The sequence below is a fragment of the Scomber japonicus genome, chromosome 3, assembly GCF_027409825.1.
Source record: "Scomber japonicus isolate fScoJap1 chromosome 3, fScoJap1.pri, whole genome shotgun sequence".
In the NCBI taxonomy this organism is placed as follows: Eukaryota; Metazoa; Chordata; class Actinopteri; order Scombriformes; family Scombridae; genus Scomber; species Scomber japonicus.
In genome coordinates this window covers 23,873,239-23,897,259 of record NC_070580.1, presented here as the reverse complement: position 1 = coordinate 23,897,259, position 24,021 = coordinate 23,873,239, and the positions used below count along the sequence as shown (strand labels likewise).

General features: G+C 39.0%; 1 protein-coding gene across 1 annotated transcript in view; it reads right to left on the bottom strand.

Annotated features, from left to right (window-relative positions):
• The window catches only part of col2a1b (collagen, type II, alpha 1b), a 47,387-nt gene extending 24,080 nt beyond the window's left edge, over positions 1–23,307 (bottom strand). Inside the window, exons 1-24 of the mRNA XM_053315052.1 lie at positions 22,922–23,307; positions 19,528–19,737; positions 17,908–17,924; positions 17,404–17,436; positions 16,722–16,754; positions 16,461–16,514; positions 14,714–14,815; positions 13,905–13,982; positions 11,662–11,706; positions 10,572–10,625; positions 9,096–9,149; positions 7,849–7,902; positions 7,157–7,210; positions 6,993–7,046; positions 6,791–6,835; positions 6,642–6,695; positions 6,281–6,325; positions 6,010–6,063; positions 1,868–1,966; positions 1,560–1,604; positions 1,275–1,373; positions 1,001–1,054; positions 525–632; positions 198–251 (exon numbers count right to left, since the gene is read on the bottom strand). Of these exons, the coding sequence (XP_053171027.1) occupies positions 198–251; positions 525–632; positions 1,001–1,054; positions 1,275–1,373; positions 1,560–1,604; positions 1,868–1,966; positions 6,010–6,063; positions 6,281–6,325; positions 6,642–6,695; positions 6,791–6,835; positions 6,993–7,046; positions 7,157–7,210; positions 7,849–7,902; positions 9,096–9,149; positions 10,572–10,625; positions 11,662–11,706; positions 13,905–13,982; positions 14,714–14,815; positions 16,461–16,514; positions 16,722–16,754; positions 17,404–17,436; positions 17,908–17,924; positions 19,528–19,737; positions 22,922–23,012 (1,590 nt within the window). The 5' untranslated portion in view covers positions 23,013–23,307. The remainder of the gene's footprint in view (positions 1–197; positions 252–524; positions 633–1,000; positions 1,055–1,274; positions 1,374–1,559; positions 1,605–1,867; positions 1,967–6,009; positions 6,064–6,280; positions 6,326–6,641; positions 6,696–6,790; positions 6,836–6,992; positions 7,047–7,156; positions 7,211–7,848; positions 7,903–9,095; positions 9,150–10,571; positions 10,626–11,661; positions 11,707–13,904; positions 13,983–14,713; positions 14,816–16,460; positions 16,515–16,721; positions 16,755–17,403; positions 17,437–17,907; positions 17,925–19,527; positions 19,738–22,921) is intronic.
• Between the last annotated feature and the right edge of the window lie 714 nt (positions 23,308–24,021).

Below are 24,021 nucleotides of genomic sequence, written 5' to 3'. Positions count from 1 at the left end.
CAGTTTCGATGGTTTACACCTGTGACTACAGACACTTCTGCTGCATGTGTTTCCTTATCTCTTCCTGCCTGTGCCATACTGTATCTGTATGTTATTAATGCAGCCCTGTTCATTTTCACTTTCAGAGCAGATTTCCTATTTCCACAGAGGTGATAAAACCTCTTCTAAGGAATGAGTGTAACTGTGACAACACTCACCTTGGGACCAGCAAGACCATCTTGTCCAGGGAAACCACGGTTACCTGGGGATCCCTACACAGAAAACACCAAACCAGAGTCAGAGTCATGGTTACAACAATGATATTTTAGTCACTGAATCTCATAGTGCACCTTGAAGCAAGGAATCATTTTGTTGCATTAAAACTCAATTTTTCTTACACTTATTTGCACTACAAATTGTATTACTAAACCACGTTTTATTTTCACCAATATAGTCTTGGGCAGCAGTGCTATAATAGACTGTCACCAAACAGAATATATTAAGCTCTAAAATAACCAGATTTAGACAAATGTGATGGCACTTACTCTCTCTCCGGGAGGTCCAAGTGGTCCAGCAGCACCGGGCTCACCCCTGGGTCCTCTCTTGCCTTCTTCTCCTTGTGGGCCTGTTGCTCCCTGAAGACCAGCTGGTCCCTGGAAAACACATCCACATCAGACTGTGTTCCATAAAGGACAACAGAAAGACTTCAAGGACTTTTAAGAAATGAAAAATTCTTTATTGGAGATGTAAAAGTGAGTATGAGAAAACCTATATCAGCAAAAGTAAAAGATGCTAATTATTTTTAACTGATTTGTTCTGCAGCTCTCCGATTACACAAAAAACCTCCAAAAGCACAAGGTCATGTTATTTAAAGAATTTAAAATCTGCTGATTTCAAATGCACTTGATCTTAATCTGATTGTTATTCACTGTATGGCTAAATAGAATGTATAGATTTAATGGAATATTGTGAAAAATCAGGAAATAAAAAGAAAAGTAAAACAAGACAAAACAAAACTCACAAATTCTCCTTTGGGTCCAGCCTCTCCCTTGAACCCTGGAATACCTGGGTCTCCCTAAACAGCAACGGATAGACAGACAGACAGACAGACAGACAGACACACAAAGAGAGAGAGAAAGCAGCAGGTTGTGATTATTTTTTTTTGTGCCATGTTATTATTTGGAGCATGAAATGAGCAGCTGATATCAATTGTGAACTGGGAATAAACCTAGACCCAACACAACTCCAATGAAAGGAGCTATCTCTGTATCATGAATTATTCAGTGAGTACATACAGATGTTCCTTTTGGCCCGAGAGGTCCAGTTGCTCCCTGAGGCCCAGGAGGCCCACGAGGTCCGGGGAAACCAGGCGCACCAGCAATACCAGGAGCACCCTGGAGAGAGAGACAGACAGAAAAAATGTTTAGTTCTGTTCAGTCAGAGTGTAGTTTGTACATTAATGCTCTGTAGATGTGTGAGGAAAACATTTTGTACACTTCTACTTAAAAATAGCTAAAGACAAAAATACATATCAAGGGGGTGGCAGTTCAAAAACAGACAAATAAGGATATTATACTTACAGCTGACCCTTTAGATCCAGGAATACCATCAGTACCGGGGTTTCCCTGTAGAGAAAAAATAAAGACAGTGAACACACTAATGATCATTACAGGTTGTTTTATTAACTTACTATTCTGGGACTGATCTAATCTACAATGTTAAAATATGTTATAGTTTACAGATTTTCTACAGCTTGGTTCCCACATTGCTTTAAAAAGTATCAATATAATGAAAACGTCAACCACTGAGTGGGATATATCAATTTCCTTTACTATTAAAAGTATTTCCTATTAAATTAAGTCTTTTTTCCTAATACATGTTCACTTACAGAAGCTCCAGAAGGTCCGGGTGATCCAGGAGTGCCAGACTCTCCACGGGGTCCCTGAGCACCCTCAGGTCCACGAGCACCAGTAGGACCGGCCTCTCCCTGAACAGCAACACAAGGGAAAGAGGAGTGTTGAAATTAAATCAATGTCGAAAGAAATGTATGTATAGTAATTAACAATTAGCTTAAATAAAATAATGACAGAAAAAAGCAACAAAAAGACTAATATCTGTTATGCTTTGTTAATCAACTGCTAAGATAAGGCATGACAATAAACACAATTTTTTATTAAATCAAAAAGAAGGGGAGTTGAGATTCAGCTGAACTTGAACTGAATTGTGATAGGGCCATATATGTGTCTATTAGGCCTACAAGCGCACTCTACAGCATGTCATTACCAATGCTTTTGTATTTACAGCAATAAATATATAAATTTACTTTAAAAAAAAACCTTTGAAAAAGAACCACTATGGTAAAAATGTGTAGAATATAACAGGAGAAAACATTTTACATGACAGAATAGAGCTGAGCGATATGATTTGGTATATATATTTCAATATTAATAAGCATGTTTTATATCTATATGTAATCATGCAAAAAATGTATGCAAAATCAAAAACAAATAAAAAATACTATAATTTGAACATTTCTGCTAAGGATAAAATACTGTCATCATATATCCTGTAACTCAGTACATGGCCATCATGAGAACATGTTTCAGTATTGGGAGATGAATCATACACATTTAATTAGAAAAAAATGGTGAGAGTCAAGCCTGTGAGTCAGTTCAGTTGTTAATCTCACATCAGCTGACCATATCAATTTCCACTTCAGGTAGGCGTTACCTGAGTTTTCCTGTCTGTGTTGGCAGCATGAGGCTGTTGGCAGCGTGAGGCTGTTGCCTGCCGGTTATATTTTAGGCTAATGTGATCTATTTACAGTGGTGGAAAATAACTAAGTATGTACTTAGTTATGTTGTGTTTTTTCAAGTGCTGTGCTTAAGTGCAATTTTGACATACTTGTATTTAACCTCCATTACATTACATTTAAGAGTAATATTGTACTTTCTACTCCACTACATTTATTTGAAAGCTTTAGTTAGTTTTCACATGAAGATTTGACACAATGAGTAATATAACAGGTTTTTAAAATACAATATAATGTTAAAGATGAAATCAGTGGTTTTCAGTCTTTGATGTCTTACAAAAAGCTGTGTGCAGTTGGGGGTCACATATCAGATGTATGAGTTGTTAACAGCTTCACCAAATAGTGATCTTTCCATTTTAAACTTCTCAAATGGTTTCAATTCAATACATGTTTAAATGATACAATGTTTCACCGAAATTTTCAAAATTAGAGAAAAAGTCCAAAAACTTTCCCATTAATCATCTCATGACCCCTCACATTTATCTGGTGACCCTTTAAAGGGGCCTGGCCCCAAGGTTGAAAACCACTGGACTGAACTAGCTAACTGTATAAGAAGGTCCACCTCCAGGATCAGTAACATGCTACTTACATACTGATGCTTCAGTAATAATAAAATTATGTCATATATAACAATAAATCAGTAAGATGGACAAATTAAGTACTTTGACTTTAATACTGTTGTCTCTCTGTAAACCAGGTCTCTGTGAGTGTGTAACATTCAATACAGCTACTTATTAGTGAATTATTTAAACTCCCATTAATTTGACAGCTTGCTTTACACCTTGACTATTGGGATCTGTTGTGCATGCATGCCCCTGCCCCATGCTTGCATTGGCTGGATACAGTGTATCACAGTGCTCTGAGGTTTGTCACGGGCTGCAAAGCTCTCATTCACCATTGCACTCTTTATGCCAGAGTTCACTGGCATCCACTGGTCTTGTGCAGACTCACTCACTGGTGCATATTTATTTATAAGTCCATCCTTGGTCTGTTCCCCTCTTACCTTTGAGGGTACATCTGACTTAAAACTATTAATAATTTGTACTCAAATGTCACCCTCTTACTGTCCATCTCTAAGGTTTGCACTGAATTTGGCAGACAGGCTTTTATATTCTCTGCCCCTGTAACTTGGAGCAGCTTGCAGACAGATTTGCAGCTAGATGAGCTGATCCTGACTAGGGCATTTAAAAATGGCGTGTAGGGAATTTGTAATTTCTTCATTTATAAGTTTTTAATGTTTGCTTGTATGTTGTTTGAAACACTATTGCTGCCATTTTGGTCAGGGCTCCCATTTCAATGGAACTAACCTGGTTAAATAAAGGTTTAATAAAAAATTCTTCACAGCATAATTTCATGTGTCCTTTTACTATGGTTTACGCTGTTGCACTTATTACCAACCATAGGTTTATACTATGTGCTGCTCAACACTATACAACATTTCATAATGAGATTGCCTGCCTAAATAATTCTGGTTAAGTAAGTGATTCATTATCTGCACACATATCAACTCCATAAACTGAGTTAACTATATTACCCTACACTGTTTGGCTTAATGTGATAAAAGAAACAAACCACTGCTCAGAAAAACATCTTTGTGAAGGAAAAACTTTTAGAGTTGGCTGCTTATAAAGTAGTAGCATCTGAATGAACAAAATAATCACTATGCTGTCTTCTCAGTGTTTCTCATAAGTGTGCTATCCAAAGCCAAGTGCTTAATGTTTTGAAGACCTTCTGTTTCAGTATAAAAATAAGGCTTGGGCTCCTATTTAAAGAAACTTAGGTCAATGTTGTGGGCCCCCCACCCCCTTCCACATGGACACCAGCCAGAGATTTTACTGCACTGGTAGTTTTGCAGTTTTTCAGCATGCTGGTGAATGGAATTCCTTTACAATTGCTGCAGCATTCTAAGAGTCAATAGTATGACATAACAGAGTTTAAAAAGTATTTGCAAAAATGGTGAAGTTGGCTTGAATTTTTCTGCTCCCAAAGCTCACTAGCAAGGCCAGCATTTTACTGGCTCGGAAACAACATTGAATACTGGGACAAAAGCAAGATCGTCTGCCAGTATTTTTTTTAAAGCATGGAAAAAAATGTCAGCACTTTAGAGGCAGTAGCTTTGCTGTTGCTAAATAATACAATTGAAAGATTTATTTGGAGCTTGGTAAAAACTGTGAGTTTTCAGTCCTGGAGAATGGTTTAGTCAGTTGGGGTTCAAATAGTTTTGTTTCTGTTTTGCTAGATTTTTACTGTGTTAGTTTTGGATGCTTTTAACTGCAAAGCCTTGCTCATAAGGTACAGAAAATAAAAAAAACTGAAATAAGGCTGCATTTCACAAGCTCCCAGGGAGTTAACAGGCAGGCCTGATTTGAATAGACAGTAAATGGGCTCCTTAAGGTACAGCTCACTAAGGTAATATGAGATTTTTAACGTTCCTCTCCATGGGATACTTCCTAGAAAGTCACACAAAAGCACGTATTCACACAGAGGAGTGCAGACTCTGCTGCAGACAAATATAAAACTACATATGAAGAATGTTTATGGATGTAAGTTGATACAATGCATAAACACACACACAGGCACATGTTTTCATATCTTCAGCCCAGTTTTCCTTGATTACTTCAAGGGAAACTCCTGGATTTTTCAAAAAATAAAAACTCCTACAGTAACTATCAAGGGGCTTGAAAAAGAAAGCAAACCACCGGTACTGGGCCCTTGAGCACAGAGTTGAGCCTGCCTGCCATACAGGAGGAATAAATCAGATGCAAAGCAAAGAGGGAGAAAAGAAGAAAAAGACTGTGAGGGAGGGAGAATAACACTTAAAAAACCCTCCTGCTTAATTTTCCGTACAGATGGAGATTTAAAGTACTTTTTAATACAGTGCAGCCTTCTCTGATTTCACTAAAGCATTTCAACTTGTCCCCACAAAGTCCTCCCTCAGCTGTGTGTTTTCATTTTCTGACAAAGTAACTTTTTTCATTTGATTTAAGAAAGTCTTATTCTAAATATATATACTTCTCAAAACTTAGGTTTTTGTCCCTGTTATTCTGTTTTGTAAAGAAGTAGTTAGAAGTTTAGTTGTAGGCTGACAAGTTTTCTCATATAACAGAAAGGGACAGACAGAGACACAGTTACTCTCTCATTTACTGCATAAACACAACAAAGGTGATGATGAAGAGGAAAGTTGGGGTACTATAGTACTGAGGTAACTAGTGACTTACCTTTGCACCAGGAGAGCCAGGGAAGCCTGGAGCTCCAACAGGACCAACAGGACCCTACAGACAGGAAAAGACAGGCTGTGAGCTCAACTATTAATAACAGGGACATCCAGGTGTAAAGGTATTGAGACGATCATACTCCAGAGGGGTGTGTGGAGAAGTGTTTGTGGAGAAGTGAGCGTTAGAAGAAACTGGGATGGATGTTCTTGTATTTCTTACTAAATCTAAAGGAAATTATGAAAATGAATTACATGAGACTCAAAATGATACTTACTGGGGGACCAGCAGGACCGGGCAAGCCATCATTTCCACGTGCTCCCTGAAAATTGTAAACAATTATCAGCACATGGCAGAAAAGCAACCTGCAGTATTTCTTAATAATGAAACATAAGTAGTTTTACACAAACTAGTAAAATCAGAAAACTGGTACAGAGGACCATGAGATAACTCCTGACACAATGAAGTTAACTTCTGTGTTTGGTGCTTTAAAGAGAAAATCTCTGAATTAGATTTTAAGCATATCCTACTCAATTCAGACACCAAGAAAGCAAAGTGATGCATCTAACCCATCTGTTATGAATCAGAGATAAGTTTTGTGTCCAGCAACAGTTTTTGAATAGAAAAGCGACACTCACAGCAGCTCCACTGGGTCCAGGACGACCTCTCTCACCGGGCAAACCACGAGGTCCCTAATGTAGGCAAGGGAGAGGTAAGGAAAACTTTTCAGTATATTATTAAATTTGGTATTGGATATCTTTTCTGTGATGTCCAGAAATATACACACCATTGGTCCAGGAGCGCCATTCTCTCCAGAAGCACCAGACTCACCCTGTGGAGAGGAATGAAGACAGTCTGATGTTTGTGTTGCATTATCCTGCACTGAGTTCCTTTTGTGTCACCATCAGCACAGAAAGATACTGACACAGTGAAGGAAGTGATGCATTAATGAATCAGCAAACTGTGGCTGCACACAGAGTAAATCCTACCTTAGAACCAACAGCCCCGGTCTCTCCCTTTGCACCATCAAGACCTGGGTAACCCTGAAAGAGAGAAAAGGGAGAATATGCACTGTTAGGCAACCAAGAATAAGAATTTAATAAAGCAGTTAATTGTTTTGGAAATTATTAATAGACCAAAAAAAAGGACTTACTCTGTGTCCCTTGATGCCAGGCAGGCCAGGAGTTCCTGGGAAACCACGAGCTCCCTGTGATACAAGATGAGAGTAGATGAAGCAGGTTCATATAAGGGATAAATAAATAAAGTATGGAACAGCGTTTCTATTCTACATGTGGATTTCCTTCACTGGACAAGAGCCAGTGGGAAAGAATTATGTCACAGCAGATGTTTACAACACATACGAAGATTCCTCTTTGAAAAAAAAAGAAAAAAACATTTAACAAGAATTAGCTTCATCAAAGTGGAATTATCTAATGAAATGTACTTTGTCCAGTTTTGGCTCCTACTGATTCTAAGCCTCAGACCAATAAAGGCTCTGAGATAATAAACAATAAATTAGAAAACATACTTGAACTCTCAATTCAAAGTCTAGAAAATGTGCCATTTATTCCTGTCAATTATAGAGTTAAGCACACTGTTAACAATGCTATTAAGTATACATTTTGCTAGAAAATAATTTTTCCCAAAGATCAGTCAGATATTTTAATTAAAATAATTTGTGTGTTTGCATTTGAAGCTCATTTCTTGAGCTTTTTACTCAGCTGGTTCTGCTCACCAGAAAGAATCACACAGCTTAACTTAACAGTATATCAAGGAGGTTCCTTTACTAAACTGCTCAATATTCATGCAGTCAGAATTAATCAGAATCAGCCTGAGAAAACTCACCTGAGGTCCAGTAGGTCCACGCTCCCCTGATTTTCCAGGTTTGCCAGCTTCACCCTAGAGCACAAACAGAGAGGGACAATGATGTAACAAAAAATCCTAAAAATGCATGAATTTTGTGTGAGTGTTCCTTTTACAATGTGTTAACAATGTCTATAGTCGTTGATAGTTTCTGAGAGAGTGAGCACTCCTTGTGGACACACAAGACATATCATGTCTGCTGCCATCTAGTGGCTAAAGGTAGGAGTGGCATTTTGGCTGTGACACCTGCATGAATAAGCTATAAAAATGTCAATTTGTTTGATTATGGAACATGAAAAGCAGCATGTAGTATTTGAACATGTCCAATTCAATAATTAAAAAGACTGGATGAATAATGAAGGTTAGGGTTAGCCCTAACAAGTAAAATAGTAAAAGTAGTAAAAAGTAAAATAAAAAAATGTATGTGAGCTTTAAGAAAGAAATTAAAGATGCCATGTTGTAAATATCCATTTACAAGTGCATTTGGTCACAACAACAAAAGACTGCCCTACTATTTTAGTACAAAGTTTCTGTGTCCAACTGATGCATCACAAAATGCAACCTGTTGTGGAGCAACTACAGACTGGTAAACAGTATATTATTTAATGAATACATTCAAAATGTTTGACAGTAATGGCACACATGTTATGTCTCAGGTGTGGATGCTGTCATAGTTACTGTGTTGCAGTTTCATCCAGAATAGCAAAGTTCATGGACTGTTCATTTCTCACTAAAACAGTATAGACTATAAAATCTAAAATACAAATGCAAAACTTAACTTCAAATAAGGTATTTCTGTGGTTGTATAGCAGTAAAAATAAAAATCTGAAATGAGCAGACCCATTATGTCTTTAACAGATCAGAATATTTAAAATACTACTGGAGAGATATTGTGATACTTACTTAACAACATTATACAAATATGAAATCAATAAAAAATGAAATCAACATACTGTGCATCATATTTGATGTAAAGAACACATGTAGTATTTCTGTGTTTTTATGCAAACATGTGTCAAAACACAATTAACCTATGATAATCATAATGGTGACAGTATTTCTGCCAGAAACACCCACATAAGAAATGTGTTTCTGTCACTGCTGTTTCTGATAATATTTGGGTCATTCTGTGATGACAGTATTTATCTTTACCAAAAGTCTGAATTATCAGAGTTTCTACTTGCTGGATTAATTTTTGAGTTTAATAAAGTTGTGACAGACACACTTACATCATCTCCAGGTTTTCCAGGAGATCCAGAGGGACCACGGGGACCCATGGGACCCTTTTAGTAAAGAGAAAACAAGGTAAAATGAGATACCAATAGCCAACAGAGGGCAACACAGTTACACAGTTTAAACTTTGGATAATAATTTATGATGTGGTGACAACTCTTTACAATCAGCACACAGAAAACACTCTTAGAGGAGCCAAATGCAATAAAAAAGAATGTACTACATATGAGATCAATTGTTATTTGACGGTTACACTTGCTGCCATTTAACAGCAGGATTTAGAGGCTAGATTACTTCAAAAAGATGGAACAAATACTTCTCCTCATCCAAAATCCTTAAAGTTAAGATGTTTCCATCTCTCTCATTCTGTCTGCATGTTTCTTTCATAGCTTTTTCTCTTAGTGTGTGTTGATATGTCGACATTTTTTCACTGTAAGCACTTTTCTCTCTCTGCCACTCTATCTGGGCTCAGCAGGTTGAACAGGAAAAACACAAAACACAGACCAGTAACAATATTATCTAAGAGATTTTTTAATCCCAATAATTAACCAATGACATTAAGGGCATGTTGTTGGTCATTTTCCAGAAAAAAACTGCATGTCTGGCCTTCCACAACTGACAAGTTATTTTCTGGTAGAAAGCTTGATTTTAATCACACATAATGATGTACTGGCACGCTTTTAAAAGAACAGTTTTCTGTCTGCTTATCTGAACTCCACAGGAGCAGATTAGCACAGCAGTGGGGAGACCCTTCATAGTCTACCTGCTGAGGGAACGGGAAGAACAGGGGAGGGTAGTCTGGTTTCTGGAAGCTTCAGGAGGGGTAGGTTTTAGGGTCGAGAGGGTGTGAGAGCTGTGGCAGCAAGGAGAGGAAGGAAACTAAGAGGAACTGTAAGAACAGAAAATCTAAAGGGTAATATCTACTGTTAAGTTAGTTAAGCAGTATGGACTTATCTGGGGAGGCATACAAGTTTTTCACAGTTTTTCATTTTGTTGTCAGGTTTCACACAGATGTGGGTTTAAGACATGAACACTCAAACTACTGACTGAAGACGGTTGTAAATGTTGAAATTTAAGGAGCTGGCAGGTCAAATAGAAGAGCATATAAAAGTTAGTGGTGAGCAATGAAAGGTTAGAAAGTGTTAATAGGAATGTAGTGTATCTGCAGTCAGGTAGAGTGTCCATATGAAGACATGAAAAGGAATAGGTCAGTTTGATTTAGCTTTACTGATTTTCATGATTTTTGCACAATATGTATTCCCTTTTAAGGTAACCCATTGCAGTCTTTTAAGACTATATTATCCATGTACAAAGGCAAACAGATAAAACAAGGTAGAGATGAGAAAAAGAGAAAGAGAGGCATAAGAAGAAGAAGATAGGTTTATAGAAGGCTGGAGGGGAAGTTTTGAGAAAGGCTATAGAGGAGGTATTCATAATAAACCATGTAATGTAAGCCAGGGAAGGATACTTACAGATTGTCCGGGCTCTCCAGCTTCTCCTGGGTTACCTTGGAAACCTTGTGGGCCCTGTGATGTAGAAAGAAGAGAGAGAGAGATGGTGAAGTGATATTGTAACCGGTGTAAAGGTAGATTAAAATAAGAGGATGCTACATTTCTAAATTTGACTGTGAAGTGGCTCTATTACAGACAAGTGATGCAGTATATCAGTGTAGGTTGTGGCAGATAATTCACTAATAATCTAGTTGCAGATCTTAGTTTATGGCATTTTTAAATTTTGCAATATAATCATATACACGTTGTTATGAAAAACAACAAAGTACTTATTTCTCTTTATATCTGTGTAAATACTTCAGCTACGAAAATCATACCACTTTAACACACAAGTTATCTTTTCCTGGGAAGTTTTCCCTGTATGAATTTTCAAAGCAGTCAAAGGTGGCCAAGGAGGAAAAAAGTGCCTCTCTAAATGTGGAGTGATTAAAAAATCAAGTTGAGGCAAGTCAGCTGGCATTGCCTACAATTTAATAGGTTTACTCTGGAGGCTGTGGGGGTTCAAAGGGTTGAAGGTAACATTTGGTTGTGGGCAAAAAGCAAAAAAAGTGGAGGAGTGTGTGTGTGTGTGTGTGTGTGTGTGTGTGTGTGTGTGTGTGTGTGTGTGTGTGTGTGTGTGTGTGTGTGTGTGTGTGTGTGTGCGTGTGTGTGTGTGTGTGTTGGGGGGACTCTTTGGATGGTAAATTGTCAGGTGTTCTACAGTATGTCTGGGTTGTGGCACTGGAAAAAGCCCCGGAGCCTGCAGCTGGGAGAAGAAAGTATTCTCCATCTGCCACCCTCCTCCGGAAAGCAGCACTTAAAACAAGGCTGTGTGTAAACATTTATCTGTCAGTATGCAAAGTGATTCCAAGTCACTGGTCATTTTGGGGTCATTATTGTTTTTAAAAACACTCAGAGGACGTAGACAATGCAGCAAACATACACTGCATCAAGCAAGTTACAATTAGCTGAGGTTTGGCTGAGAATATCCTGTCTGTAACCGGACACTGGATCTTGTCTACAGGTGTGCCCGGCTTGTGTGTTGTTTTAAGGGGGTAAGGGAGGTACTTACAGGTGATCCACTGGGGCCAGGTGGTCCTCTGGGACCCATAGGGCCCTGAGGGGAAGAAGAGAGACAAGAGACAACACATCAGGATAATGACAAGACATTCAATTCTTTACCAATACACATTTTTCTACAACTACACAAACAACACTAACACATATAACACACTAGTACATTTGGCAATTCTGTTTATGTCTGTTGCCTAGTTTTTGTCAACTGGTTTTTGTCTCCGGCATATCACCTGCTTTGCCTCGAAGCTACAGAAAAAAACAAACAGCTCCACTTGTCAAATCTATAAATCGTTTTAAATTCCACAGTGGCATTCAGACTTTTCCTTGCTCTCTATCCCTCTCTTTTCACTGACAAACCTGCCTCCTTCCACTTCTCTTTTTCCCACTTACTGTGTGTTTCTATAGTTCAAAGGTCACCACCAGTAGTGCTGTACTCTTAAGAGGAGTGTTTGAACTTTACATGACTTCTTAGACTTATGACATGGAATGCAAAACAACATAATGCTGACTTTATATAGATTCTATAGGTTAGCAATTCTTCATTCTAGAAATGTGAGATTTGAGGCATAAAACAGCGGGTGAGATTTCTTCAATTAAATTGTCTCTGGCTGAATCGTAATCTGCTTTGTGGGAGCTTCTGGCTGGAATCACACGCCAAAGTAATTTCAACTTCAACTTCATGCATCATTGCTCAACAAGAGAAAATCACATTCTGTAAAGGTGATGAGCCAAATCCCCCTGTTGCTTTCTTTCTCTCTCTGTCTGCCTTTTCTTTTTCATACACATACACAAAACATACACACTTAAAGAAAAACAGCTGTACAAGCATATATCGGGCCGTCAGAGTTAGTGTCAATTAAGTTTCAAGGACTTCAGTGAAAAAATGCCTTACTAAAATGATTACTTGTGACAACTTTCCTATTGGATACAAACATATTCCTTTCAGTAGAGTTACTTTTATAAACCCTCATTTCAGCATCATGGAGAAGCATAACGCTTAGGGAAAAAATAGGGATTGAAGCCAAAGAAAATGTCACAGCATGGCACAGTGGTCCACAGAAGCAAATGAAAGTCACCTTTCAGTGGGTGTGGGAAGCCCCCACCACAGTGGGTAGAAACATATCAATGGTGCTCTATAACTGTGGACATGCATATGTGTACATACATTTCAGTAAAAGCGTTGTTTGAGTGTCTGGTACACCACAGGACCCCAATAATGTGTATGTGTGCGTGTGCGTGTGTGTGTGTGTGTGAGGGCTATGAGTTTAACTTATGATTTAACATCAGTCCAGTCTGTGCTTTCGCTTTTGCTCCCCTGGCACGATGGCAATTGCCAAAGTAAATGTGTGCTGGCTTCAAAAAAGGGTCCAATATAGTGGTGAGCTCTCAGACAGACATGTGGAAGGACAGTCAGAAGAACTGTTGGGTTCTGATCAACTCCAGCCCCCTCCTGGTGTCTCAAATCTCTGCTGGGCCCGAGACACTGCCAAGCTGCTCTGTGGCTCTCTAAACCAAAACAGCTCCCAGGCTGCTCTTCACTCCATTGCAGGCAAGCTGCCATGCCAGCTAACCAACAGTAGCAGTGGTTTGAAATATAATGATGATCAATGGCTGTTTCCTTAGTTTATAAAATTACCCCACTGTACTCCATGTGAGGTGTTTATTTTCCATCAGGACCCAGAACTTTGTAGAGTCTTTTCTCCAACACTGGGAGAGAGTGCTCACTTTTATCTCTGAGGTTTCTCCAGAAAAAAACTTAACCAAGGAGGGGCTAAAACAAAGGTCATGCTACAAACTGCTGTAACTTGTCTTAAATCTGTAGTTTGAGTTGTTTCCTCTCATCCTCGATGTTTTTAAATCCTACTTGGGTATCTCGTCTCTTGTTGAAGAATGATGATGATGATGATGATGATGTGTCCATCTGCTAGTTTCCGTATACAACAACCATGTGATGCATGTCTGATCCATTTAAGGAAGTTGTATGTGCCCTTCCAGAAAGGCCCAAACCCCCCCCCCCCACTGGAATTGGTAAAGATTCTGCATTTTGCTCAAAGACATTTCAAAAGGGCAGATGCTTGCTGATGCAGATCTTTAACCCAGGTCTTCAGGTGGAAAGATGGTCTGTCTAAACTCCTGACCCCTCCAAAACTGTAGCATCCTAACAGATTCATAAGCATCCAACTGTTAAAAAAAAAAGGAACATGGGAGTGGCAGCAGGTCTCATCATCGCTCGCTCACCATTGGTCCTTGCATCACACCCATCTGTGCGCCGCCAGCCTTCTCGTCAAAACCACCAGCCATCTGAGCAGCGAAGTTCTGAAAGAGGCAAAAGAAAAGACATCATTAAGATTTTTATCAAGAGTTACAAAGGTTGATTAGTTGACAATCTTGCCCTATTAGTGAAATTAAGCATTTAAGGTAATCTGCTGAATAATACAAAAAAAATCTCAGGATAAAGCATTTGGTTGGACTTGACTTAAATAATGAATAAGAAGAAATACTTCATGTTGCAGTTTCTTTGTCCATGAGACAACAAAACTATTTTGGCGGAAGAGGGAATCAGCATTTAATAAATTGTCAACAGCAGAGATTATAATGTGAATCCTGATGCAGACAGAAGGGACAGAGGGCATGAGAAAAGTTTTCATTTCACCCCTCTTCACAAAGAGTCTCCTTGTTTCCCCCCACCAAAAGCTCCTTCCCTTCCCCTCCCCAAGTCTATCATACTACCTCCTGCCCCCCCCCCCCCTCGTCGATCCACCTCCTCCCTCCTTTTCTCCTGCAAAGAATGAGAGGCATTTTGTCTATTCTTTCTCTCTGCATCAACTCGCTGTTGTCTCTTTGCCTCCTCCTGCCAGTTATTTCCCACATCTTTTGTGCCCTTGTATTCTTTCAAACAGTCTTGTTTTACTCCATTTTACTCTTCTCTCTGCTCATTCCACCCAGTCAACATAAAACCCATTCTTGGCTTGCAGCAGTATTCGACCTGTCAGCTCCCATGTCCACAATAAATGCTAGCCCACCCTTGCTTGTCATGGGACACTTACTCCACCAAGGCCAGGGGGTCCATTAGGTCCTGGAGGTCCAGGGGGGCCAGGGTTTCCAGGGGTGCCAGGCTCACCATCTCTGCCACGGGGACCAGGGGATCCCTGAAATAGATAAATAATAATCAAAATAAATAAAAATCTTACTATGGTTAGATAATAATGGCCACTTGTAACTTGTAATTACTATAATCAAAAGATCAACAACATTACTATGTATAACTTAAAATAACCAAATGATGCTAACTCTTAAGAATAACTATATGATATAGGGATGAAACATTACAGATTATGTTTATTTTAGGGTAATGTTCCTTGATTGATTGATTGATTGATTTTTCAGTCCAAAAAAATGTGAGAAAATAGTTAGAAAAAAAAAACAAAAAAAAAACTGAACACAAAACCTGAGTTGGCATATTCAAATGTCTTGGTTTGTCAGACCAACAGTAAAAAAAACAAACGTATGTTCAGTTTAATACAATTGAAGATTAAGAAAATCAGCAAAATACTCATTTAAAAAAAATTGAACTGGACAATTTCTACTTAAAAAACAACTAAGGGTGATGATTAATTAATTATCAAAATAGCTGCAGATTATTTTCTATAGACCCCCTAACTTATTAATCATCTTTTCATTTCTGCTCTTCTCAAATATGCATGTATATTTAGATATTTGTATCTGGAGCGTGCTGTTTAAATGTTTTTGACAACTACAAACACTAATGTGATAAGAAATTACATATCCTCCCATTCTGTTGTGATCTTATTGTAATAAACACAATAATACAAATATCATGGACTTACAGAGCATTTATGAGAACAGGAAAGTGTTAAATAATAATCATTACAGGTCAGCATTAATTAACTTTAAGCCTGTGTACCAATATTTGCTCAGTTGAACATACTCCAAACTGCACTGATATTATACATGAGGGAACTGGACTACACCTGACCTACTGGTGGCAAACACCAGCAGAATCAATCAGAACATTTAAAGGTAAAAAAAGATTTTGAAAGTGTTTCACACAAACACACACCCTAACCCTAACCCATAGTAAAATATACAAATAACAAGTAAAACAGCTCAAATACAGATGTTTTCAAGATGTTGTAGAGCATGCTGATGATTTATCAGAGCAAATCAGACTACCTAGCATACCTCTGTGCATGTAGTGGCAAATTACCTTGTGGGGAGGATCCTGAACAAAGAATGTGCTGAACACCTAAAAGGCTGCTTAACTTGAGCTAGCTAAAACTAAATTTACTTTGTGCTTAAATCTGAATAAACAAGATGACTACTAGACATAAACTGCTTGCCTGCAGCCGGTATCACATCCAAGTGCAGTTAATTAACACAATGATCAAAGCCTGGCAAATACAGCAACACTTATTTCCCACACTGAGCAACTGAGGCCTCTGAGAGAACCAGAGGTTTACACATAAGCCTCTAACAGCCCCACATCTGTTAAACAACCCAGACCTGAGCAGACTAAATAGCCTAATGGAAACAACACATGACTAGTTAGAGTGAGCTTCTCAATGAAAGGCTACCATTCTGCAAACCTGCAAGCTAAAGCAGATACCCCACCCACCCCCTAATTCACCCCCGAAGACCTAAAGCTATCAGGTTCAATAGGACATACTGTACTTCTTAAGGGGGCAAAGTGGGGTCTAGTTTTTTCAGGGTCAGGGCTGTGAAAATGACAAGAAGGGGGAGAGTTTTTTTCTTTTCTGAATGTGTCAAACTGACCTTCTCTCCTTTATCTCCTCTTGATCCGCGGAGTCCTTGCTCTCCTGGTGGGCCCTAGGTGAACAGGAGACAGGGGAGTGGTCAGTACAGTAACTTCAGGTGATATCTTGGCACATATGAGCTGAAGAAACAACTGTGGCTTGTGAAATCTGCTACTTTTATGTCAGAGCTGTCTCTGTTTCCTGTCTCTTCCAACTTCTGAGAATGCTTTCTAAGAACAGTAATTAATGAACATGTGTAAATAAGGAAATCTGTGCATACCATTGGGCCAGCTGGTCCTCTTGGTCCTACAACCTGAGTAAGTGAAGGAAAGAAAACAGAGAAACAATAAAACCATTAGTACTTTTATGTGAATTAACATTAGCTTTGTAGTTATTTTAATATAGCATACAGGCTTTTGCAGAGCTTCTGAAGCTTACATTTACCAGATGCGTTTGCACAAGTGAGGTTTAGATTTCTTTGAACAAAGGGGGAGGGGGAAATGTTATCTTTCCCCCGTCGGAGCAGACTTGTTAATTGCTAATCTCTCCGGGCAAAGCATTATAAGAAACATACAATAAACAATGCCTTCTTATTTCCTGCCATGAACTTGTATTCCCTCAGAGGGGTAAAGCATTTCCAGGTGCAGGAGATCACTGAGCTATGAGGATCTTTATGGAGGATTGTATGGAGGCTGTATTGTGCTTGGCTGTCTTTCTGATGAGTGGGCTAAAAGGCCTGCTTTCCTCCTCTTTCTGTCACCTCCTCTTTCTTTCATAGAGAGGCAGTATCAGTTATCAGTCTGTATTCCTCGGTTATATCTTTGATTACCAAAAAGTATTCTGACACTTTTATGGCTGAGGATGGTGTGCTAATGTTAAGACAGTTTAGACATTAATATTTTCAAATTTAGAGAACAGTGAGTTGCATTTTCAGGACAAGATACTGTGTGGTGTAAACTTACATCGGTAATGTCTCCAGGTTCGCCTTTCTGACCCTATTTTTGGAAAGAAAATGCATAAAAATAGCAATTAGGATTAGGACTAGAACATGATTCACATTTTTTTCACCTTTTATCATGCATTATTTAAAACCCTGTCTATAAAAGACCAACTGATAAACATAAAATGCTTGCAATTTTGAGGAAAATAGTCATTTTTGAAATGTTGAAAATAAGTATCCACTACAGAATCATAAATATGGTGCACAGTGTGGGGCAGGAAACAACTGTTATCCATCTGGCAAAGCTGTTTCACATCAAAGTGTCATCTAAATCCATAAACTACAGGGCCCTCCGGCAGCACTAATATGAGTCTGGGACTTACAGTCTTAATTGCAGGTGCTTCATTTCACACACACACACACACACACACACACACACACACACACACACACACACACACACACACATTATCACAATCACATACCCAAATAATCCACACACGGAGGGTTTAACACAGTGTCTCACCTTAGCTCCAGGTACTCCTGTTATGTGGTTGAGCAGCGTAGAGGGGAAGAACAGTTCACAGTTAGCACATGAATTATGCAATAACAGTCCATGAAGGTTACACAGTATTTCCCACAAGCCCAGAAAGTCTATACTATATATGGTGATAACCAACTTAAATTTACTAAATTAAACTGACCACCACCAAATTATATTTATGGTGCCCAAAGAGCCCATCAGGATTGACAAAGTGTTGTTGAACCACCATCTTACTGTAAGAGCTGAAACCGGAAGCAAAGCGGCTGGAGGTAGCAGGGAATGGTGTAAAGCAAAGGAATTCAAGTTAAGCAAAAAAAAAAAAAAAGTACAATATCAGAACATTAAGTCTGATGTACTGTGGCTGGATTTTCTTATTTAAAAAAAAAATTATAAATGTATTTTTGTTCTATTGTAAGTCAAAAACGTTAGTTAAACTAAAATGACCAAATCAATTGTTAGATGGCAATATTGATCAATTAGAGGTTTGCAAATGTTATGAGTAGGGCTGGATATCATATTAAAAACATGCTATTGCTATATACATTTCAGCACTTAAATAGTTGTTTGATGCTTTTTCTTTGAGAAATACCAATGTGTTATACTACAAAACCCTATTCTTGTTTAACAAAGGAAGCCAAACTTCTTAAAAGTTAAGCTAGTTAAGTCAGAACACGATGAAATAGGCAAAATTTGAATTTAAGCAGGAGCTATCTGATTGAAGGTTATGGAAACAAGATTACTAATCTGACCAAACATTCAATTTATCTGTGATACTGGTCAGTTTTCTATAGTGGTACAATGTGGTTGAGTGCAGTTGAGTGTGGTGCTGGTTACTGTCTCTCCATTAGTATTGAGGTTTGGTAGGCAGCCTTATTTTGAGTGGTTTATAACTTTAAATGTTGCTGTTCATGTAGCATACCTTTTATTAAGTACTTTATTTTGCCTTGAATTGAAGCTAAGTATTATTTTAAGCATTTTAATCCACATGCATGCATTGCAAACAGTGACACCTCTGATTTCACTCATGCTCCTCAATTGACTTTACTCATATTTCCACAGCTGACCACCAGAGTGTTTTTGGGGTCCTTGTTTATCAGGAAGTGATGATTGTTTGAAATATTCAAAGCCTCAACCCTCAATAGGCCGTCACAGTTTTTTCTTCACATCAGATCTGTAGAAATCCGCAGAGAGGATATAGAGTAGAAATGTGAAGCCATGTCTGCTTGACTGAGGTATTTCCTTAATGGCTCCCACATGTTTTCATGATACTCAGGGTAGGAGAGAGTATTCAAACAAGATGGGGCCAAGGTGAGCCAGCTATGGAAAAATGACGTTGAGGTAGCATTTCACTGAAATCTGGTCAGATGTGTCATTGTTGTTGCTTTTTTATCATTTGTTTGCTTTGGGGACAGAAAACAATATTCAAAACAAAGGCATGATTGATACATTAAACTAAAAAAGTAGAGGTTAAGAGATTAAAAAGCTACTAGGAAACCTTTGATTAATACCAAAGAGTCCATGTGTCATTTTCTCCCCAAAGTAAACAACATGATATTGTACAGTAATTTATTTATGATAGGTGCGAGATAAATAAATTACAACCAATGGATGGAGATGTGTCAGCTGCGCAGATGGGGCAACACTCTCCGAATGGGATTTCAGGTTTGGGGCAGTCTTTTAGCTCCTCGCAGACAATTTCATCGCACAGGACGGTTCCAGTGTCACACACACAGATGCGACAAGGCTCTGGTTTCCATACGTCCTTGTCGCTATAACGCTGTCCATCTTGTATACAGGTAAAGGCATCCTCCTCTGTGTGTGTGGTCATAACAAAGAACACACAGAGGTTCAGGTGGGAAGGAAAAAGGAGATTATGTATCAGATATGAACAGCAGTCATAAAAATCTATAGCATTTACCCTAAGTCATAACATGTCTTGGCATGAAGCAAACCAAACAATGTTTTATTTCAATGCAATAACAGGTGCTTCAAAGTGTTAAATATGGCCTAAAACAGTATTAATGCACATTTACTGCACATTTAATGCAACATTTGAAATCTGATCATCTGTTGTCTTTACAGCTTCAAATCTACCAACTGACAACTGAATGTAGATTTCTCCTCATCAATACAACTTCTACAAACATAAACCCTTGTGTCAAGACATGTCCAATAAACCCAGCTGGAATGTGGTTGAGGACTTTTGCTGCATGTCATTTTGCTCTCCTTCTTCATATTTGCTGTCTGCCTCTCAATTGTACACTGTCAAATTAATGCTAAAATGTAGTGCCATCATTCCATTTATCAATGACAAACACAGTCAAGTTATTGGATTGAAACAACAGCATGCAACCTCTTCATGAGCCACAGGGTGGCAGTGTAACATCACAGAAGCTGAGAAAGACCTGCAGGAAACTTCCAATAACTTCTAAGGAGCTGGAGACCATGTGCCTAAATTCCTCGACAAGTTAAATATAGGGCTAGTTTACATTGCGGGAGACACCCTAATTTACTGCAAAGGAGACAGACTTTGCATTCAGTAAATGAAAAATGTTTAGGTTTTTTTTAAGACCACAGATTGGCAAACAGTGCATAATGGAATGTGATGGAGGTGGAGTGAGTTTCAATGCAGGTACTGTACATGATCTGAATTACACCATTCAAGAAAGTTTAACAATGGACTTGTTGGTAATCACCCAGTTAATTTTCCATATGGGCAACCAGGCCAAACACTTGCTCAAAGAAAGGCTGTGATCAGACCCACTGAACCTGCACCAACCCGGGAAAGTGCTTGACACACCAACAGAAAGACCTCAGGGTACAGACTACCATGAGGATGAGAGGAGAAGGGGCAAGTACAGTAGCTATATTTACCTTTGAACACTGCTTAAGTCTATGTAACCTAAGGGACCTCAGATGCAATGAATGAGGTCTTTCTGGAAAGGGACAGAGTGGGCAATTCACAAACTATTGCCTTGTATAAACATGGGGCACATTTTAAACTCCATCTGGAAGCCATAGCGGTGTCAGATGCCAGTTCAAACACGTCAGAAAAAAGAAAATGGTCAGCTTTCATGCACATACCTTTGCGGCTTTGACATTTCATTTTACAGGCCTGGATACACTGTCAAAGTCCTGCACCTGTCCTTTCAGTGGCTCAAATATGAAAGATTCTCCTGATATGCCATATTCTAGGACAAGGGATTCTTTATAAACTGCAGAGCTGATAGAGAGCTGGCTTTTCGTCACTGAGGATAATTTGTAAGTCTCCTCTCCCATGTGTTGGCAGCCATACTGTTTTCCAGGGGAGTAAAATGAACAATGAAAATTGTAAAGTGAACCCAGGTGTACCTCAAGGACAGCAGAGTCAAGTCTGTTTTCCATCTTAGTCTGCCACTATCATACTAACTGTGAGGCATCAGTGCTGCTTCTACCACTATCTGACTGGCTTTCTGGCCTTCTCATCTACATGAATGGTCTTAAAATGGAGAGGTACTGTAAAGATCTGAGCCCTGTCACCTCTTAATGATTCAGGGCCACTGAAACTGCAGTGCTGAGGTCACAATCATACATATTTACTATTTCAGCATCTCTCAGAATGATTTCTGCCTCCTGTTCACGCTGAGAAAAGAAGGACTTGCATTATATCCAGGGGCCTTCATCTCTGAAAGAGTAACCTGAGACTTGCAATTGCTTGAATGCTTTTTTCTTTGGCGTGAGTATTTCTTCTCTTTTTCCACTTTCTACTCAAAATACACCTTTCACTTGCTTTAAAAGCTTGATAAGCTCAACTTATTGTCTACTGAGAAGACTTGCACTTGCACTACTCAGAATTACAATAACAAAGCCCCTGTCTCATATTTTTCCAATCACCTCTCCCCTGCACCCTGGCTCTGTGTCTCTCTGGGCTGACTGTCACAGCTTATGGGTAATCTTCTAAGCAGATGGAAACCCTGAAATCATATGGAACATTATTTCTGGCCCCAATCTGCTGGCATACCTTCACTCTCAAATATCCCTTGTGGATACTAAAATCAATAATGATCATGAATAATCTCATTCCAATTTGACCCCCCCCTCCAAAAAAACAAACAAAAAACCCAAAAAATTACAGCAGAAAGTATGCAGGTACAAAAATAATAAGTGGGCCCTGCTGATTCTTAATGGAGTGAATATCAAAATAAACACATTAAAAGTTTTTTTGAATTCAATTTTGGTTATTAGTATGCCTTTCCGCCTCAACAAGCCAGAATTCGCCTGGATGCCCTCTGACAGCAATGGAATGTGAGAACTTTTCACCAAAGGCCCTTGAGCCTGACCACCTTTCACTTTTTGCCCATCCCCTCCCCCTCTCATCCCCTATACTAAATGAATCTGCAGTCAAAAGGAGAGCCTGTCAATACTCCTAAAGCACCCACAGCTGTCCGGCAGCTCAGCTTCAGAAAGAAGGAGGCAGGTTGAGAACTGTCCACTGTAGTAGTAGCTGAATGAATGCATACTGCTGACAGGGAATTCATCTGAATTAAATTAAATTAAATTGAAAGTGTGAAAAACAGCTCCAGCATTTTACGTATTATTTTGCGTAAACGTTTCAGGTCCTTCCATCCCTTCCATCACCTTTACGCGCGTCCAAAAATCTGATCTGATGATATCGAGTTTTCTCACACCAACGTAACTGCAGATACATGAATACCAGGACTCTTGTCACACAGAAGGTGCTAAAATACCATAAGTTAGACACCTTCCTCTGCAACAGAGTATCCAAACAGCGACAGAAGTTCTGTGCGTAAAAGGTGTGAGGGAACTACTCTACCAACTCACTTCAAGCACCAATAAACTAGAGCAAAGTGCAGGTGCTGCGCTCACAGGATGCCAACTATGAACCTATTTCAGAGTAATCTGACTAGGAGAATAACTTTTGCACCCCAGTATGCATCATATGACAAACTTCTTCATCAACCACTAGATCTTTGAGAGAAACAAAACTGTCACTTACGGTCGTCCTCCTGACATCTCACAACGGCTAATAGACAGACTTGGGTTGCTACAAGTAGCAGTAGAGTCCTTGAATCCATAATGCTGAACATGTCTAAATATTAGACATACAGGACCCTTGAGGGAGAAAGAAGGGTGCGATGGGAGCGGAGGCTTCTCTCAGTATTTAGTGTGTGTCCCCAGTTACAAAAGCCGAACCATTCGACATTCACACTTCCCAAAAAACACCGATGGGGGGAATCCAACGGCAGGACCCAGACCTGCAGCAGAAACTCAGCACCGACCGCTTCAGGCCAGACGCTGTAGTTTTATGTCCCCGTTGCCTTCAATGAATCTTCGTATATTCCTAAATATCAGTCCGGCCCCTTACCCCCCGTCAGGCTGAAATCTGAGCCCCGTTTCCCTCCCATTCTGTCTCCCGGGTTCCATTATTGCAGTCCCAGACCACTCCTTTCTCCACGTGCTGCTACTGAACCCAAAAAAAAGTGAAACTTTTCCCCTTAACTTTGGTGCCCTCCCCCTCTCCTCCTCCGCCTTAAGTTCATGGAAAGCAGCGATGTCAAAATCATTTCGTTACACTCACTGAAGGTGTTTCTTCCTAATCTTGTCACATGGGTCTCTGTCATCCATGTGATAATTAGCCATTTAGAAAGGTAAGTAATTGTTTTTTTCTGGTGCTCCTACACTAATAAAATTACACCACAGAGACATCCAGATTCACTTTACCTGACTAGCTACTGTGAAATAAATAAGAGGCTAAAACATTCATCATTAGCCTATAAACCCATCCAATATCACAGACACATGTGAGTCAAATGATAAAAGACAGATGGGCTAATACTGTGGCAACACTTCATGATAAGGACAAAAAAATCATTTAAAATACTGTAATACATAAGTAGTGCATAATCCATAATTCTTTGTTGCACAACATTAATGCAACATGTATTTTAACCCTATAATAATACATTTTTAGAGCATTATAAGTTAATGTCATTACTACACACAGGTAATGGTCCATCAGTCGATTAATGTAACCATAGTAAATCTGTAATATGTTAAATCAATTGACAAACTCACAGTTAATGTAAGTTATAGATT